Below are 20,360 nucleotides of genomic sequence, written 5' to 3'. Positions count from 1 at the left end.
GTGTCCATTTCTTCACAATTTTGCAAATTCATGCACATATCAAAATCATTGCTGCATATGGGAAATTGTGGAAAATAATTACATAAAAAAAAAAAAAATTGTTTAGAGAAACAACTCAATAAACTTACTCGACATATGTACTTGATATATATTGTGATTGCTGCTAAATTAGGTTTTATTGTATCTTCACGCAGAATTATAATAAAACCTTTCTTACTTTGAAGTGGTTTTCACAACATGATGCACTGATTAAATCATATTCAAACCTAAAATGTTCTCTTGAAATACTGCTCACATGTTGATGAGCAATCATGCCAATTGTCTTCAAATTAGATGTTAAATCAAATGCCAGATATTGTCAGGAATAAAAGAGAAATGTAATAATTATATTTCTACTTGTGTGTTAATGTCATAACCTGGAGAAGTGAATGAAAAGCTGCACTTGCTGTTTTATTTTACTTTCAAATATCCTGTACTTTCAGTTTTGGTGTGGCATCTGACTTACAGGAGTTGGTTCCCCCCATCTTGTCTGGACATCTGATGCTGTTTGTTTTAACATAACTATTTTCACTAAAAACAAATGGAAGTGATGATAATGAACCAAAATTAAAATGCTGTGCACACCAAAATCCATTTATAAAAAAAAATAAGCTATACAGTGTCTGGACAAAAATGTTTATTTTATATATGATAGTTTTATATAGGCATGGTGGCATACTTGTTGCTATTATGAGGTTCAGTCAGGGACATCTAACTGGCATGTCAAACTGAACATTCCTGCCTTCACCCAAAGAGCAGCTTATCCCCTTTGAAGCCCACACTTCCTAAATCTCTCACACAAGCCTGCGTGGGTTTTCTCTGGGTACTCCGACTTCACAATCCAAAGACATGCATGTTTGGTTAATTGGTGCCTCTAAATTGGCCCCTTGTGAAAGTGTCTGTATGAGTGGTTGTCACCCATCCATCTCTCTATTTGTGTTGTGATAGGTTAGACTAACTTGCCCAGGGAATTCCATGCTGCACCCATATCATGTGGGCTTGGCACTGGGCCAATAACAAGCCCAAGTTGCTGCTGGGTACACCCACAATTTGGATTAATATTTAAGCCTTTGGAGCTGCATTTTTGCAGCCACAATATTTAATATTGTAGGAGAAATACTACTTGAAGTTTGAAGTTCTTTAATTGTCATCACTATAAAATAATAAAACACTGTTTAGCAGCTCGAGTTTCCAGTCGTAGGTACATTTAGCACATTTAATACAACAATCTTTATACACATACATGGATACTAGGTGTGATGGATGTGACAGCATGGAGGTAGAGGCTGTGCGTTATATCTACAAACTTCCATTTTTAAAATGACTACCTTTGAGGAATTTCCTTTAGGTAGATCTCTTATGCAGGTAAACCTCCTCAAGTAATCTATTCATTAGTGTCTGAGGAGTTTTGGGGTTGTTTTTTTCACAGCGGCTATTTTTTTCTGGAATCTCTCCTCTGTACCTTCAACAATACAGCGTTTGATTCTCGTTTTTGTTTATTTTACGCATACTGCGTTTCCTCCTGCACGCTCCTGGAAATATGAGCGTCCTCCTGCTGCCTCCTCCTGTACTGTTTTTTTTCCCTTCTGTTCATCCGCGGCGGCCGTTCGGAGGTTTTTGGGGAGCAGGAGACGAGGGGCGGTGGGCGGAGTTAGCGTCTCGCGCTGTGGTTGGTCGCGTGTGACGTATCGGGAGCCACTTCCTGATGTGGGCGCTCCCCGGGAGGAGGAGAGGCAGACTGCTGCAGTGTTGTTAGTTTGAACAAAATGGCTGCAAGACCACTGTCAACGAGAGCTCCCTGAACGCCCACCATGAGTGTCCGCTCCGCTGTCTGGATCCACACAGAATGTATTTCCCTGGAGTCGTTACCCACTCTGCGTTCGCGGTAGCCAGCCCGTCGCTAGTCGTCCAACCGGCGACTTAAACGATCGGAAAAAAAAAAAAACATTTCTTTTGCACTTTAAAACAAGTTGGCTGGCTGGCGGCAGTCGGCTTGGTCCGCGAGAGCTGATCGACGTTTTTTTTTGTGTTTTTTTGTGTTTTTTTTCGGCATAATTTCTTTGGTTCGCAAGAACCTCGACACGGTCGACGACTTGAGGACACCAACCAGATAATGTTAGCTGACATAATTTAGCTGCTTATAAAAGTCATTTTATTCCTGTTGGGTTTTTTTTGTTTTGTTATTAGTGGTGCTTCGTCCCCTTCCCCGCCCCCGTTGTATCGTGACGTTTTAACTAACTGTTTTTTGGGCGAATTTAATTTCACATATATATATATATAATTATATATATGTATATGTATATACTTTAATCTTTTTTGTGTTTGCTTGCTGAAAGCATAAATTACCGTACTTGCTGTGTATATATCTGGCTGTGTGGCCGTTGTTTACCTCGGTTCCTTGTCACCAAGCTGCTGCAGCAGCAGTCGGCTTATCTTACCAAGTCTGACTTTAATTGAGACTAAATCTCTGCTCCACCTCTTTTTACGGGTAACTTTAGAAAAAGACGCCAGAGAGTGATTTTCTGCATATTTTTTGCTCTGCCATGCATCGACTTTTGACTGAAAGCTGCCAAAGCTGTGATTAACGCAAGGTAAGTTTGACATCCTTTCACTGTTCGCGTTTCACGCTAGGCATTGGCACATCATGGAACACATTCTGTACATACATTGGCTTTAATGCCTGAAAAAAACAAACAAAAAAAACCTAATAGAAGTTTTCACCTGAACTGCATGAGACGTGTGTTTGTTGTATGTTGACATCCAGTCCGGTGAATGACCACGCTTCTCGTGCCACATCATATGAAACGCCTATTAAGAGTTAAATGCAGTGGTGCGGTTTCATCCCAATATTATAAATTGTTACAAACCTAAAACAACACAGTGATTCACTGCTTGTTTAGTATATTCTGTCTCTTAGCAAATAGCCCCATTCTTCTGTGTTGGAAAATCCTTGGAAAATGTTGGCAACTTTTGTGTTATATCACAGCTCTGTCATGATTGGTTGAGTAGACTTGGACACAGTCTGTACATGTGAGTGTGTAATGTGATGTTTTCTTCAACTGGTTTCCCCTCGTTGTGAACAGGCAATCCTGCTCCAATTTTGGGTTTGTGGTTTGATTGCTGGTAGGTGAAGTGATGTTATGGGAGCTACATTCGACATCTTTTGCAGAAGCTCTTGGTTTGTGTCTGCCCGTTTCAAGTCGATGATGTTATTTCATGTGACAAAAGCAGTCTTGAATTCAATCCTAGTTTTTCCACCGCTGTCGGTGCAGCTGTTCACGCCGTTGCTGTATCACATCCTGTATCTTGTACGGTGTTGTACATTCCACTACACTAATTCCAAGTACATTATTAAACATAGCTGTCCTGTCTCTCTTTCCTCCACCTCCCCCCTGCTCAGTGAAAAAGCCCGGGAGTCTGATTGAACTGTCGCCTTCTATTGCGTTCCCCTTTCCTGCATCCTATCCCCAGGCAGTGGAGTATAGCTTTTAATATCTCCTCCGCATGTCTTAATTGAAGTACATAATTTCCTGTTCAATTTCAAACCCCCTTTTCCTTACCCCTCCCTCGCTGACATCTCTGTCACCACTGTCTTATCTCTATCGTCACACACCAGTGAGGTGATGAAATGAAAAATGTGCACGAGCAGCACTGGCACACATGCATTTGCAATAGGATGGGGAGCATTTTATTTGTGTGCGTGGAGGGGATGCCGTCTTCGCAGATGATTGGGAGCATGTCTGTGCTCTCTCTTGGAATGCAAATGTGTCTTAGTACCGTTGTCGCTTTTGCCACGGGGCTGTGTGTCCACTTACACTGAGGTTAAAACTGACAACTAGCTAATGCCATGCAGTTCTTAATCAGGTTTCGAGCTGCCTCTTGCATGCCCTAAACACCCAGCTGACTCACACACGGGGCTGTGCTCTGACCCAAGGTCAAGGGTCCTCTTTTCCACACACATCCATAGAACGGACAAGAATGCAAAGAGATGGCTGTGGAAAGATATCGCGGACCCAATCTGATGTGTACAACCAGTCGATAGGTAAACGTGTCAAGAGTAAACCGGTCATCAACGGTTAAGTTACCGATGCGAAGACATCACAATCCAACAAGAATGTCTGTTTCCTCTCAGGTCAGACAAAAGATCATTCTAGAAAGTGATCCAAAAGATGAGGCTTTCTAGTTTTAAATCGAGACTAAATTATTGGAAGATCACACTGAGATGGATACCACCTATATATTGGTGAGTTTGTAGATAATCTATTTAAAACTGATATTCTATTGATATAGCCCCGTATCTACTGAAATTGCAGATGAAATATTGCAGAACTATAAATCATCTCGATCTTGATGTTTGGGATATTGCTCTCCCAGTGCAAAATGAGAAAGTCAGTGTCTCCCTGTAGCCCAGACTCCATGAATTATGTGACAAGTTTTGCCATTTTAGCAGCACACGAGCAGGAAAGCCATATCCCATCTTGGCTCTCGGTCTAGCCAGACTCCAGGCAGTTGGTATCTAGACCTTGTTTTGACTAGAGTGTATTATATCTAAGCCACAAGGACATATCCTGGCAGTAACTTCATCTACATCCCCTTATCACTGAATGGGCAGTACCATTTGTTTAAGAGGAAACCAAAAGCTTGCCTTCCCTTGTCTGGCCCTTCAAAGACAAAATATAACACTAGTCTTACCATAACATTGTGACCATTAGCCCCTTTTCTACTACAAGGTCAAGTGGAACCAGTAGTCTTTTCAGTGTATGGTTCATAAACACTATTTTTTCTTTTGTTCTGATTTTTTTTTTCCAATAAGACATTGACTCAATTTGTCAACGATTTTATAACTTTGCATGAAAATAATTGAAAATGGTTTGGGTTTATAGTCGGATATTTTGTCCAGAGATTTTGTGCTGACAAATAGAAATCCATTTCAGTTGTGCTTGTGTGGTCTATTCTTTTTCCCTGTCATTGACCTTAGCCCAGGCTTGACCGTGATAGTCACTGAGCCTGTGATTAGGAGACTTCTCAAACCACTGGCACAGTCCTAGTAGATAACGCGCTTAACACAACCGCAGGGTGCTGCTCCAGTCGCGAAGCATGGACAGTAGAATGAGGTGGATTGAATAGGAGGCTGCCAAAAGCCATTGCCCTCTTCCTCTACCAATGCTATTTTGATATAAGTGAGGGCAAAATAAAGCTTTACCAGGCAGTTGTGCTTGTTGTGACAAATTGTACTAAATGATGTGTTTGTGTGTGTAAACCCATAATGGAGGGAGTGAGTCTTGGCTCTGATCTGCAAATAGTTTTATTAGGAGACTGAGAAGCCTGAAATAGTTGTGGTATACTGTAGTGGATAGATGTCACCATTAAAATAAGGTACCCAAATCAGATGATTTCCTCTACAAATGTACAAGGGTCTAAGCATCATTTGTTTTATTTATATATATGTATATATATCATCAGGCCCCCGGAAATAAATTCTATTAAGTATTTGCTTGTGACAAGTACTCCCTCACACACAGTCTGGATCCCCCCCGTCTACGTTGTATGCCAATAGAGGGGGCCGGGGCTTAGGGGGCCCAACAGGGGTAAGCCAGGACGGGATAGGGGGAGGTGGAGAGTAGCTGAGCCCGGCGAGCCGCTGCCTGTGAGTCTTGGCGGGGGTCCAGCAGAATGTACAATGTGCCGGGGCTTGGTGGGGGCCGCCGGTCCTCCCTCTGCTCCATGTTGGCTAATTGGGGAGAGCAAGACATGGCGGTCACATAGAAACTGACAGAATATGCAGGACATGCAACTCGCGATGTTCTACCTTCCTTTTCCAACCAACATTAGACAGCCTTACGCATTATGTAACGGGAGTTAGGCCCTACGGCAGTTCCAAAGCTCTACGTTGAGGCTATGTAAATAGCACCAGCATGTGCCGGCTGTCCCTATGCTGGGGCCACTGCTGAGACAAGTGAGCTATTCAGTTGTTTACCTCAATTGCTTCTGAACTTGAGTACAGTCAATGAAGTTTGAGTGTTTACTGTCACTGTGTTTTTTTTTTATTATTATTTTTATAGAGCATAAAAAGCAATTGCTCAACAGGAATGCTTTAACTAAAATTCCCAACATTCCATGAGATATTTCAATGTTGCTTGGTGTGAGTAAGCTTAATTAACACGTCGCACCTGTGAACCCTAAAAATTATGGTATGTAAGCTGTTAGACATGAGATATTTGCTTTGAAGATGTTTTGAAACTTAAGAGCAGCACTAACAAAAGACATTATTTGAGCATTTTTAAGCTTTGCTTAGTCGGTTACAGTGTCTATCTGCTGAACAGTGACTTAAAAAAAGGCTCACCTCACTCCTCTCTTCTCACTATTATGATGTACATTTATTGGCATTTTGAAATCTTCTGTCATCCATCTATGCTTCCCCCCCCTGCTTGTTTCCCTGTCCTCTTCATAGATAATCACAGCACTTATGTCATTTCACTCTATCAGAGTCTCTGTATGTTTACACTGTTGACAGCCACAAAACTGATCGACATTGTGTTTTTGTGCTGTGACAGCTTTATTTTTGTGAGACACCATCTAAGATTTAAACCTTGGTAACAAGAGATGTTTTGGCCAATGTACACATTTCTAAGCAGTGGTTTGAGGGTCAGACTTTTTGGTTTCGTGCTAAAATAAAATATAGATCAGGTTAAAGGCTGCGATATTTCACTTCACCATTCCTACAATAAGGGATGCTGCAGCCGTAACCTTGAGGAGAATATAGCCTGTCTCAAAAAACTGTAGTTCACTGTGTACATTGTTTGTATAGGTATATCTCATTTGATTTAGACCAGTTTTTCAGATTTTCAACATCTAAATGATGGGTCTGAAGACAGGCTGCACAGCTTCTGAAATGGAAGTAAAAGAACCATGCTTTTCTCTATGGTCTGCGCTTGTTTCCGTTACTATTGTTTCTGCTTATTAACATAAAGTAAAAAAGCAAGAACAGTCAGGGTAAAGCAAAAACAAATGATTTGATTTTAAATTTTCCGAGTTTCTAAATTTGAATGCATAGTAGTCTTCCATGAATGAGAATAGTATGTGAGCGCAATGTCCCATTTGAAAGGCAGCCAAAACGGTTTTGGCTGTGTTTCTATTCATAATCTGATCAAAAAGATTTAAGATTGACATGTATTGAGATGCCAAACAATGCATGAGGCAACACAAACGTGTTTCTCAGTCTGTTTTCTATTTTGAGACGCACTAAAAAGTTTGACAATGCATCATTGCATGGTCATGTATAAAAGAATAAAGAACCTGAGATTGTTTACCATTGTGTGTATCCTGTAATGTGGCAGCTTGTTGACTTGTGAGGTTTAAACCCTTGCATAACTAGAGCATTGTGTTTGTTGTTATGGTTATTTGAAGCCTTTCACAGGTTACAAACCGAAGGAAAAAGTGTTGATCAGTGTTTGTTTGTCATTACTGAGGCATACCTTTATTGGCTTGTGGAGTGGACACAACAAAGTCTTATCAAGTACTTTTCGAGAAATGAACAGAAAGTGCTCATGAAAGAAGGCACGCATGTGCACCAGCGTCGTCAGCTTGACAGCTACTTGGATTTTCTAAGCCTTAGTTGTGGTGACGGCAGGGAGCAGGCATGCTCGGTCTTGTGCATTGTGCTGTTTTTGTATTTAATGAGCTGCCACTATGCTAAAGTTTCATATTGACTTAGCAGCAGCAACAACCAAGACACTGCAAGCTAATTTTCTGTCGGCAAACCTCAAAGCTGTTATTTATAGCACAGCTCAGACTCTCCTACTATCTAATTCTTTTTTTCTTTTTTTTCCACCCCTGACACCTCACACCCCCTTCATCTCTGCTTTACACCCACCTGTTTGTGCTCAGCCAATCTTCTGTCTGTGGATTTCTCCAACCAAGTATAGTTTTGCCACGATTCACTGAGCAGGTCCGGTCTAGTAGCAATAAAGTGTATTGTCTGTTTTCGCAAGCTGCTATCTCCACCTTCTTGAAGCAAAGCTGGGATGCACATATTGCTTACAAACCAAGTGACCACTGAGACTATTACTGTGTCTGAGGGATAGAAAAAAAACATACCTGCATTGTTATGACTGCTTATCAACTGTGGAATTTACTGGCTTGTTTTCCCCAAGCCATTCAGGTTGAGTAAACACAAATCCACACCCACACACATTTGTGGAGAGTTGTTAAGGTGTTTTGCAGCAGTAGCAGGTATTGAGGAATTATTCCCCAGGTAAGGGCTGCCCATAATGTTCCATGTAATGAGGCTCTGGAGAGTCCTGTGGCTTCTGCAATGCCACAGGAATGGGTGGCTTGCTGAATAGTAACAGTGGTAGAGAGTGGATTTACCACATTCTGTGGTCACACTCTGACCATATTACTTTTTGTGCTGAAAAAGGAAAGTACTCTTTCCTCTTTCTCCTCTCCTCATGTTTAGTCTGCAGTCGGTCTGACAGCCACGTGAAGCTGCGTGTTTTCATTGGACTTCTTTCCTTTTTGAAGTTGTCTCTCGATGCCACTACTCCTTTGTCTTGTCTTGCTGGGTCTGCATAGTAGCACCCCCCCCCCCACCCCCCCATTCTCAACTCTCAATCCCTACCACCCTTGCATTATTTTCCTCCCCTCACCCCTCGAGTTTTCCTCCCCGTGTCTCCAGATGCTCGCGTTCAAGGTGAATGCATACTTTAGCCTCCCACCCTGTCGTCATCCTGTCGCTCCTCGTCTGCCAGTCTCGGCGGTGTTTCGTTCAGTTTTGTTTCCAACACCTCCACATCTCCAGTGAGGATTCTTTCTGCCTTTACCCTCTTCCAACATAGTCGTTTTCCTTTCTCTCTGTGCCCTGTCTGGTTCTCCGGCGGCTGTCGTTCTTAATTGGTATTGCTCTGTGTCTGCTTTCATCCTCTGCCTGCCCTCCCTTCCTACTCCCACCTCCCTCTTCTCTGCATCCCTTGTGGAGGAAGGCAGGCATCAGACAGGCTGCTTCCCTGTGTGTGTCTGTGTTTTTTTATGTGAGGATTCTGTGTTTTCCGAGTTTCTAGCCTGTACAGTGCATTTCTGTTGTCTCATCTCCTTCTCTGTCGGTGAGCCCCATATCTCCAAGTATGGAACTGTTTTGTTCAGCATACGAAGAGATGATCCTGCTGCACGATGCCGAATCTTGGCAGTTATTCAGAGACCCCAATTTGGGACCCCAATTTCTTATCAATTCTTAACAAAAGCCACACAGCCAGTTTGGGATCATTAGTTTAAATTGGTGGAATCGGAGTTCGAACTGAAAAAGGGGTATCTAAATATTTATAATGCTTTGGTAATAAAATTGAGCCAAGATCACAATATTTGTACTTGTGCTTATTTTCTTGTCAGCCTTAAGGAAAAGTTGCCAAAACATATTTTTTCTTTTTAATGATGCCTTTTTGAGAACACAATTCAAGAAATAATGTACAAGAGACATTGTATACATGTCACCTTGACAATGTTAATCTTGGTGCCTTTAATATATGGGTAGATTGAAGAAGGCACTCTCGCCTTGTAGGTCACTAACCTCAAAACCAGACATTATTTTGCCTAATTGCAGTGTCATTCTGCCACTGAGGGTAAACCTGATGCTGGAAGGCAGCGCAGAAGTGACCCAGGGTCACTGCAGAGGAAGCACCCGTGTCAGCAGTACCAAGGAAGCAAAAGAGAGACGGCGTGAGGCAGGTATGGGTATATGGAAGGGCAACAAAGGTCATCAGCGAGGCGAGCTTTGGCACTGACTACATCAGCTTAAAAGACAACTGCATGCTCTCATATTTCACACAACAGTTTTTACTCTCCCGCTCGTTTCCAGCCATACTGTCTTAATGATGGTTCCATAGTGTATTGGCAGGATTGACCAGGGAAATCGGGACAGCGTTTTGCCTTGCGTGGCTGTTTAGTCAGTATTTTTGTCCCTGACCCACTTTCTCAAAGCCTCTTTGTGAGAGCAACACCACTGACTACATGCAGTAGCTCCAACATCTTTTTCAAGGGTAAAAGGGTGAGTCTGACAGTAGGACACAGTCTGCTGTGAAGAGAGACGCTCGAGCTCCATGATGAAAGAAAAAGCGAGCACCCATGTCAAAGCCAATCCGTACTTACTCATATTTTCTGTTTCTTCCTCCAAGTCACACCGCTTTGGCTTTTCATTGTTTTAGAGATAGTTGTGTTGTGGTTGTGGATATGTGTTGTCTCCTATTAGGGGCTTAAAGTGAGACTTAATCATTGAAAATTTATAGGAAATAAGCTTCTTCAGATACAATTTAATACGGGCGCTACACATACTGCATATGGTAATAGGCATGCAAACACACACACCCATCCACACATAATTTGAACTCCTATTTATTACCTGAGGACAGCATTGGCAAAGCTGCTGAGATAGCACAATGACACAGTCGGTATGAAAAATAGGACTGTGAGTATGTTTGAATGTAAAGGCGAGAGCAATGGAGGGGGGAGGGGGAGAGGGGGCAGGAAATGAGGATCTGAAAATCGAGATTGGAGGAAGTAAAAAATGAGTATAGAAATGAACATGTTTTAACAGTGGCCGCTACTCTTCTTCCATCCCTCCTTCCCTACCCATCTGTAACCTTTGTGTGATTCGTCTTTCTCCCTTCTGCCATATAGACATTACTGTATCATCAAACTGCCTCTTTGAGGTCCCTGCTGTCTTCTTGATTGACAGCTCCCTCCCCCTGCCAGTGGGCAGCACAGTGGGAGGCAGGCCTTCCATTAATCTTCTGTTATGAGCATTATGATTCATTCACATATTCAGATTTTGATTCATATACTGACTCTGTGTAAGGCACATTTTTATATTTTGTGCACTTGTCAGAGACAGTATGCATTCATCAATATTAGGCCTTCAACTAATGAATTCCATTATTAATCTAACTATTGCTTCAATCAATCATACGAGTTTGGTCTTCAAAGGATCACAGCCTCGTCTCCATGAGGTCAAACTCGCCTGTCATAAACATGAACCAACAAAAGTTTGCTTGATAGCTATCTTAGGATATTTCACAATTTGTCAGCCTGCATTTCCCATTTATGAATAGTTGAGATAATCATCTCCTAATTTGTATTCCCCATAAGCTGTGTATTATTAAACTGGTAGAGGATTTCATATGAACAATTGTTTTCAAAGATCCCCAGCCCACAAAGATGAAGCATGTCAAGGCAAGCATGCATGGATTTGCTTTCATGTTAGTTTCTAACAAAAAACTAGCAGTATTTATTTTAGATTGACAAGGATTAAAAAAAAAAAAAAAACATTTTCGAGTGAAGCATCAATGATCTCATACGGCATATTGCTGTTGTATAGATTAGTATCCTTTTGTACTTGGTGTAGACTAAACACATTCATACTGAGTCGCTGTTTCCGCTCGTGTCTAATAGTTTCCAGGAGTTTTCACCATAGCTGAGCCAAAGGAAATACAGGCTGAAATGATGGACTCCATTTCCCCCCTGGCCCTTGGGTTTTCTATCTTGCCAGTTTAACTTGCACCATTTGGAATCACATCTTTGTAAAAAAAAAAAAAAAGAAAGACAGTGTCTTTCTGGCTTAGTTTTCTTTTCTTCATTCTTTGACTCTTTCCTGTTCTTGCCATTTGTACATATCTATCTTTACACCTTTGCTTTTACGCTGGCCTTCATTTTTACTGTTCACACTTCCTTTTTCTCTGTACCCCTTACATCCCCTCTTCCATCTTATCTGATTTAGTTTGTGATCATGGGGTTAAGGGGCTCCTCGGAAGGGTCTTCTGTGACTTTCGCTCAAAGCGTTGACTGTGGAACCATTTTATTCAGAAACTTAGTGAGCGCACTGAGGTTTTGACATGGCACGTTTATATGCAGTGTGCATGCCCTCGTGAAGTCTTTTACATAAAATTTTAATATTTCTCTTTTGATGCGGTGTGAATGTGCATGAATATCATGTAGTGGTCGAAAGACATTTGGGCTCCCCAGGCAAGTTTCATATTTCCCTAATTTCTGGAGTAAAAATTGGTAATTACCACCCCTGGAGGAAAGACACCTTCAGAATAGACCGTTCTTCAAATGATAATCCACTATTCCCTTTTTTTTTTAATTATTTGCATCAAACCCACTAGCTAAAAAAGTATTTCATGAATTTGTTGGTATTTGATGAAATCTGTACTATTTGATCTGTGTAACACTTCTTTCCTGAATCACGGCCTGCCAAATCTATTTCTCACTCACGCCCATCACTGGAACAATTCTAATCTTGCTTTGTTCTGCCTTTATGTCCAAGATGTATACCAAGATATTTTGTTGAGACTTTATCTACATGACGCATAATTTTATTTTGTCAGATGAAAATGAACAATACACCAATACTTGAAAACGTCCAGCCCAGCAGTATTCACCTCTTCATGTCCAAAATCAATAGAAATGTATGCTTTTGTCTGCTGTTCCACGCTTGTGTCTGAAAGCGATTGGTTTCCCCACTCGTCTCGGCCGGCATAATGTTCGCACACAAGACGCAAAACACTCAGTGTTTTTATTTACTCCTTATTGTCGCCTTTGTTTTTTGTCTGTCTTTGTTAAACAGCTGAGAAGCTTGCAACAAAAGAAAGAGAACCATTTGATGGAAGAAAAGAAAAAGAAAAAACAAGAAGAAAAGACTAAGAAGGACGTCGCTCAGAAAAAGGTGAACGTCACAATATTTTTCTCAAATCTTCTTTCATCGGAAATGCATCCGTCCTTTTTATTTTGAATTATTAGTAGACATTTACAGCAGTATACATTCTTAAGTCGGTTTCTATCGTTTTCTACAGGCTGCTGATCAGAAACCCAAAGGTGAGTGTCATGATTAAATAAACTAACCCTTTTTCTGAATCTCCCCTCAGCCATTGTTGTACATTAATCAGCTCTGATTAACACTCTTGTATTATGTACGCCTAGCTCTTAGCATTCTTGTACACAGATGGACACGCACATTTTGCACATGCACGCACAATTGTGCCATTTGACTCTCTTGTTTCTCTTTCACACACGCGCACACGCACACACATGCACATACAGTGAAGTGGAATGCACAGTGACGCTCGGTTCGCCCGCAGCACCAGGCACTGAAGCGTGAGGGCACCCAGACAGCTCACCAAGTGTAGTGTTGGTAAAAAAAAAAAAAAGATGGGGGGATGGGATAAGAATGAGGAGAGAGGAATAAAAGAAGTGACTGGATTTCAGCTGAAACGCAGAGACGGTTCAGCCGAAGGAACATTGTCCTCAGATGCACTCTGTGTTCTCCTAACATGCTGAAACAGGTTTTGTTCTTTACACTTAAACAGAATTGCCTTTAGGTTCCTCCTGCTGTTTATTTGATCAGGTGGCAGATTTGTGTTGAATTGTTTATTTTAGAAAAGAAAGAAGGCATGCTTTATTGATGCTCTTGGGGAGAGTACTTCTCTGCGTTTAACCCTTCCTATTCATCGATCTTATGCTCTGATCATAGATATATAAACATCAGCATGGTTACTCAATTACTGTGTTTCTGAACAGGTTTGAAATCTTAAAGTATGCCTTACATCGGCCTTTTGTAGCTATATATAATTATCTTATCACCTCGTTTATGTTATGCACATTTTTTAAATGAAATGATTTATAGTCTAAAGTGCCCAATAAAAAGATTATATGACATTATGATCTCGAATAGCACTAATCACCTCGCAGAACTTCCCAGTTTATTCTCTTCGAGCAGTAGATCCTGCAATTAACGCAGAAAGCTTAAACGCGTATGTGTTTTTTGTTATTTCATAACAAGGTTTGGGTGATTATAAGGCAGCATTAGTACAAGTTGGCTGTCTCCAAAGGTTCTCAGTGTGTCTGGTAGGGTCGTTCCCTCCCAGTATGAGCAGCACCATGGCCATCTGGGTACAACAGTGGGGCTTTATCAAAGGTCACCGATGCTCGACTTGGTCTCTGACCTGCTTCATTAATTACTCTCCCTCTGTTACACTGTCTGTGGGCTTTTGGCCTATTTCACAAAGTTGAGGCTTCAACGTATGCGTCTTAACTGATGAATTGGATACCCCTTATTGTGATTCAGTATCGAGATTTTTTTATCCCACAGCCCCATTCCTATTTATGCTGACAGATCTTAGACCAGTGTTGTATACATGCGGTGTAAATAATATCTATATTACAAATTGACAATTTGGCAGACTTGTGATACTGCCATTTTAACTAAATAACTTGTTTTTAAGGTCCTTTATGCACAGTGCATAAAACACATCGAGCTCATGTTTACACATTCATTTGTACATTTGGTATCCAATGTGCCATATTATCGCCTAAACCATAAAAAAATTAATTACATTCTTAACACTTGCTCCTCTCAAGACATGTTACAGGCAGCGGATGAAATGATGAGTACAAGAGAGGAAATATTAACAACTCTGCTTGGCTTAAAGAGAAGAAAGAGGGAGTGGAATTAGATGTGTTGTGGGTGAGTGAAAGCAAAAGTATAAAAAAATTAAAAAAAAGTGGAAAGAAAGTAATGATGCAGTAAGCATTGTAGACGAGTGCCAAAAATGACCGTCAAGAGTCAGTGACAGCACTAATACAGGAGAGGACTAATGACATGGACATTTATTTTATGGTATGTTTAATGACAGAGAGTGAATGAGAAGATGATTGTGTGTATGTGGTGGGTACTCGTGCAGACCGAAAGATAAAGAAAGTGGAGGAGAGAGGGCCTTTCGGAAGACTAATCGTTCTGCAAGCCATCGGGACTTCTGTGAGTTTGCTCATAACCTCCCATCTGTAATATCTGTTAAAAGGAAGGTGGCATCGACTGGAATGAGATGGGTTTTCATGCGTGACACTAAATAATAGAGGTGTGTGTGTGTATTCAGGAAGGGAGAGAATCAGTATGCGGTAGTGATTTGTGTCTTTCCATCCATATCAGTGCATTCTGCCTTTCTTATACACATTCAGAAATTCATAGTCACATACACATGCACAGTACCCCCACCCCCACAGTCTTTTTTTTTTTTTTTTTCTGCGTTCCTCTCTGCAGGCCTTCTTGGTCCCGGGCATTTCAATTTGTTTGCGGTAATCGATCTCGGCCTGGCGCGTTCATATGTATGAAAATGAGATAAAGCTTCGGCGCACTGGAATTAACTTCTCTGCCCCCTATTAGGCATGGAGCTTCTGCGAAGGCAGGGTTCCAGGAGGCAGTGTCCCATCGCCCCAGCCCACACACACACACACACACACACACACACACACACACACACACACACACACACACACACACACACACACACACACACACACACACACACACACACACACACACACACACACACACAAAGCTGGACCTCTAATGTAGGGCCCTTCCACCCCTCCCTCCAGCTCCCCATTACCTCGGAGGGATGCTGATTATTCACCCTCAGCTCACGCGCAGCTTTATCACAATCTCTGCCACCACTGCAATCATAATCAGTCAGTTTGACTGCTGCACATACCTACCAACCTTGACAAAAACACGCATATGCCAATGTTTGTGCACACGCACTCTCAGGACTGTCTAAGTGAATAAATGTATCTGTCAGACTGCAGATGCATGTTCCTAAATGGTCATAGCACATTAAGGAAATGTGCACATTCTGTCCTTACAGTAACTTTGAGCGTGTTGATCTATGCGTGTCCGTCCATGGCGGCAGTTACCAGACATGCTAAAAATAGTTATTTTAGTTAGTTAGTTTTACTTTATACCACAAAGTTAATATAAGCGGGTGTCTACATGCAGAAACCCCAATAATACTGCCATTCATCTAGAGTCTTCATTTTGGCCCTCCAAATATCTGCCTGCTGCAAAAGTGAGAACTTGATTCAGTGCTAGTCTATACCACGTCTCTCACTTTCCTCTTGCCGTTACTTCCGCCTGATCCACTTTGCTCCGCATATGCTCGGCCCCACCAACCACATCTGAGAAGAAACATATTTACACGGTGTCACTATGGTAATAACAGCATTATATTTTTCAAAGTGGCGAGAGAGGCGCATAAACAGAAGTGTGTCCCCTTATTCTGTACGGGATTCATTTGCAATTTCGCATGCTATTAATTGCGTCAACACTTTTAAAATGGAATTTCATGAATTGCAATCTAATTAGAGGCTAATTTACTTTAGCGTTCGGACCACTTTTTTTCTTCAGTTAACCACATTTATAAACACTCAATAAATGAATAGTGAATGGCTTGTGAATTACGTCCTGTGGATTTATGACTGCAAATCATAATTGTTTTCCTTCTACCCCCTGTGTGCTCGGCCCACATGCATGTCAAGTGCAAGAGTAGAGTGAGGGATGGAGGGAAAGACTGGGGCAGAGATAAAGGGAACAAGAGGGGCGCCCAAACTTAAACAATGCTTTCCTCGCTGTGTGTTCATGTTGTATGATCACTCACAAGCTGCTGACAAGAGAGCCTGTTCACTTCCCCTCGTCCCTCCCCCATCACTTCTCCTACCCCGGCAGTGAGCCGCTTCATGTCAAATATCAGGGAGATTAATAGGACGTAGCACAGCTGATATGAACGACGGTTCAGCTTGTGCTTTGAGGGCGAGGCATTTGTGCGTGTATCTGTAATGTTGAAAGACTGCATGTCAGCAGACAGGGCTTATTCTTATTCTTCACATAAACTGCAGTGAAATGGCCGTTAGACGACAAAAGAAGGGCACAAAAATTGTCCAGATGGTATTTTATTACAGCCGTTATCTTAATGAGATTGCTTCTGCTGCTTGTATAGTGTAAGGTTATAATGCCTTGGAGTTGTGGTCATAAAAAGAACGATGCATAAGAACTTGATTGGTAGTCAAATCACTGCTGTTGTACCTTGAACCTAATGAACCCAAAGGCAGTGGCTGATGAAAATCATTTGTATGTTGGCATCAAAAGATTTGAGACTCCTAATTATTGTTATTGCAATATTGCCATTAGAGACACCTCCCACTACATTTACAGTGCTGTTGTAACTAAATCAAACAACAGCAGTGTTATATAGTCTATGTAATTATAAGGTTTTTTAACTACTATGCTCTGTGCTGGGTCCTGCTATCTCTGTTGCTGACAAGCTGCAGAAAAATTATTTCCCATATTTGGTGAAGCTTTTATACTTATAGTGCAAGAAGAAATAATGGTGCAGCATTCACGCCTCCCACATAGGCTTTTGAATTCAGAAGTCACGTATCCTCCGGCAGTCGTTGCCCTCAGGCATTGACCTCAGTTTGATCTTGTTAAAGCTCTCCACCCAGAGTGTGACTTAACTACTATTAGGGTTACACAAAGGCAAAACAAAACATTTTTTTGGGACAGCATAGTTATAATCTTGGCACACGAGTAGCTAACAAGTTTTCTCTCTTATGTACCCCAGAGTCTGTGAATGGCAATGTATTCATCTCTATTTTAAAAGGGAACATTGCAGATTTAAAATGTGAAAAACGGTAAAATACTTGGCACAGATGCAGGCGACTGGATTAATTGGAGAGAGCGTGGAAGAGGCGTGATGTAGGAAGGGGTCACAAGAGGCAAAGGGGTCACAAGAGGCGCATGGAAGTGCATTAGGCAACTGTCAGTCTCTATAGCAACGGCCCATTATAAGATGGGTGAGGGGTGAGAATTTTTTTGCCTTTAGTTTGCACGTCTGTGATCGGGATTTCTTTTTCTTTTTACTAATACTGACAGATGGGACCTTTTACAGACACACCCACTTGACCACTTCAGTGCATCAATTAACACATGCACATATATTTGCCTTGTGTGAATAAGGTTAGTTACCACAACCAAGTACTTTTATAGATGTAGTACTTTTTTTTTTTTCCATGTTTTTGTATGTGTCTCTGCTAATTTTGACACTGATCTATTGAATGACACAAGTTTTTTGTGTGGATGCACATAGTCCGACTATTTCATCGGAGAAATCTAAAATTGTCATGTGCAAATAAAAACCTATGAAAACAGTTTTCTTTACTTCTCAGCTGGTATTGGATTCGAGAAATGCACTATTGTGTTGTGCATTTAAGCTAATGTGTTGAATCTATCCCTCCCCCCTCTATAAACATGGCTGCATAATAAAGTGGTTCTGCAGACAATAGACACAAGAGAAGTGGAAACCTCCACTGCCCGACACCAGGCTCACGGAGCCAACAAGTTCTTTATTTTAGCAGAAAGTCTGTACCCCTTCAGCCGTAGCTGTGCAGTTTCATTCCTATACTTAATTCTTTCAAGTATTTCCATTGCATTTTTATACATATACTGTATGCAAGCATGCACCTATATTCTGTACTTACAGAGCTTACTTGTCTTGCTCTTTATTACGCAGTGTAATTAACCATTGAATGTGTAAAGAAAGGGTGTGATCAAAACCCTGGTTCAAGATTGAGAGTGCTTCAGCTGGAGAATTTAATTGAATTCAAAGTGAACTTTATCGATGCTTCTTTAATTGGCTTTCAATTTCAGCTACAGTTATTTGTAACAACGTTGCCACCATCTCTTGGAATTCACAACACGTGTCACATTCAGTAGGATAACTTCAGTAGGTCTGTTTTTAGTCCTGTCAGTCAGAATAGTAACATGATGTCTCGGAGTCATTGGTTCATTACAAAGGCGATTCCAAATCTGGACAGATAAGTCATACTATGACTGTGTCTTTTAAGATTTGGGAGATCAGTTCCCTGAACTCTGTGTGAAAGGATTTATTAGTAAATCATTTGGTGAGACATTTTATCTTTTAACATTTTCTTGCGATTGTGTTTTTTGACGGATATGGAAAGCTGTACTTGTAAAAGCTTTTAACAAGCAGTGAAACTGTTTCTAAAAACTGTAAGCCATCCACCAGAGTTAAAAATTCAGTCACATGAAACATCACAAATTTACTGTGTGGGTTTTCTTTGACTTTCATAGGCATTGAGTGCAACCAGCAGAGTGTTAATACTCTCCTTTAATCTTTCAAAGGCACACTCTCATCTCAGGGATTTCCCCACTTTTCACCCAATTTTCTCATTGGTTGTCCTTTTTTTTTTCTTTTAAACTATAAACCCTTCCCCCACCTCTTCAAAAGCACTTACCCATCCATCATGGATTAAGACTCGCTCTCCTTGAAATGAAAGACGTGTCTCATTAAATGTATTTATGTTTGTTCATGGTAGAGGGCTGCGGTGCCTCGTACACATTCTTTTTCTCACCTCTAACAGACTCAGACTGTCGTTTTTGCTGTCTCATTTCTGTGTGTGTGCACGTGCGAGTGCGTGCACACCACACACATATTTGCTCCCTCTCAGGAGAATGATGATTCTCATTTTCAATTCTGATATGCTTGTTAAATACAGATTACACCAAAGATGGTTACACATTACCCAGCTGGATAGTGCTTTTCAAGAAAAAGGTTCGATAGGTTGTTGTGTCTTTCTCTGAAAGCAGGTTTTTGACGTTCTAGTTTTAGATGAATTTGTTCAACCATAAAGAGTTTATACAGAATGGTTTTGAAAAGGGTATTTACATAATGAGGGAATTGCTGTTTACACACATTGGCATAAAGGCTTTAGGAAATAACCTGCATTGCTTTTATGCGATGGCTTCAGTAATAGTTTTTGTTTGAAAATATTTGAAAAATGGCATAAATTATGCAGAATTCACCAAAACTATTGTCAATAACTGCTCATTATGTGGAGTGTTCATGTCAGTCATTTGCAAGAAAGCCGTCAGTCAATTCGGATGACAGGGTAAACGCACAGAGACTAGACCTCACGCAATACTCTTACATCGACAGACAATTTAGAGCCACCAGTTAACATCAAATTCATATTTCTGGACTGATGGAGGTACTTAGAAAATATACAGAATGTGCAAATTCCACACAGAAAGGTTGTCGAGTTTCTCAGTATGAAGTAAGAGTGCTCACTGCAACACCACTGTGTGACCCAACTGGGATTAATCGAGATCAGTCTTATTTTGGCTCAGTGGTAAATAAGTGGATCTGTGCAGAGTGTCCTGAAGTTTCTGTTGGAGCAGTGAGCAGCATCTCGTGAGTAAACTACATTCAGAAACAAGGCGGGAATCCTTGTCCCAGATGCCACACAACATGTAACTCAAGCAATTGTTTTCAAAAGTCATTGTGTTTCGCAAAAACCAGCCACTACAGTGTGTTTTTCATGTCCCGAGGGAAGTTGTGGTTCAAGTTGTGGTAGTGCCATAGATTTGGAAATGTTAAAAACTACTGAGATAAATATAAATGAAAGGGTAAAGATTTATTGGATTA

General features: G+C 41.1%; 1 protein-coding gene across 1 annotated transcript in view; it reads left to right on the top strand.

The window, feature by feature from the left end:
- Positions 1–2,254: 2,254 nt before the first annotated feature.
- tnrc6c2 (trinucleotide repeat containing adaptor 6C2) overlaps positions 2,255–20,360 on the top strand; it is a 44,563-nt gene continuing 26,457 nt past the window's right edge. The window contains exons 1-3 of the mRNA XM_080520031.1: positions 2,255–2,630; positions 12,653–12,751; positions 12,879–12,900. Of these exons, the coding sequence (XP_080376157.1) occupies positions 12,689–12,751; positions 12,879–12,900 (85 nt within the window). The 5' untranslated portion in view covers positions 2,255–2,630; positions 12,653–12,688. The remainder of the gene's footprint in view (positions 2,631–12,652; positions 12,752–12,878; positions 12,901–20,360) is intronic.

The sequence above is a fragment of the Blennius ocellaris genome, assembly GCF_963422515.1.
Source record: "Blennius ocellaris genome assembly, chromosome: 3".
Lineage (NCBI taxonomy): Eukaryota > Metazoa > Chordata > Actinopteri > Blenniiformes > Blenniidae > Blennius > Blennius ocellaris.
Note: the sequence above shows the minus strand (reverse complement) of the source record. Positions and strands in the feature narration are given on the sequence as shown.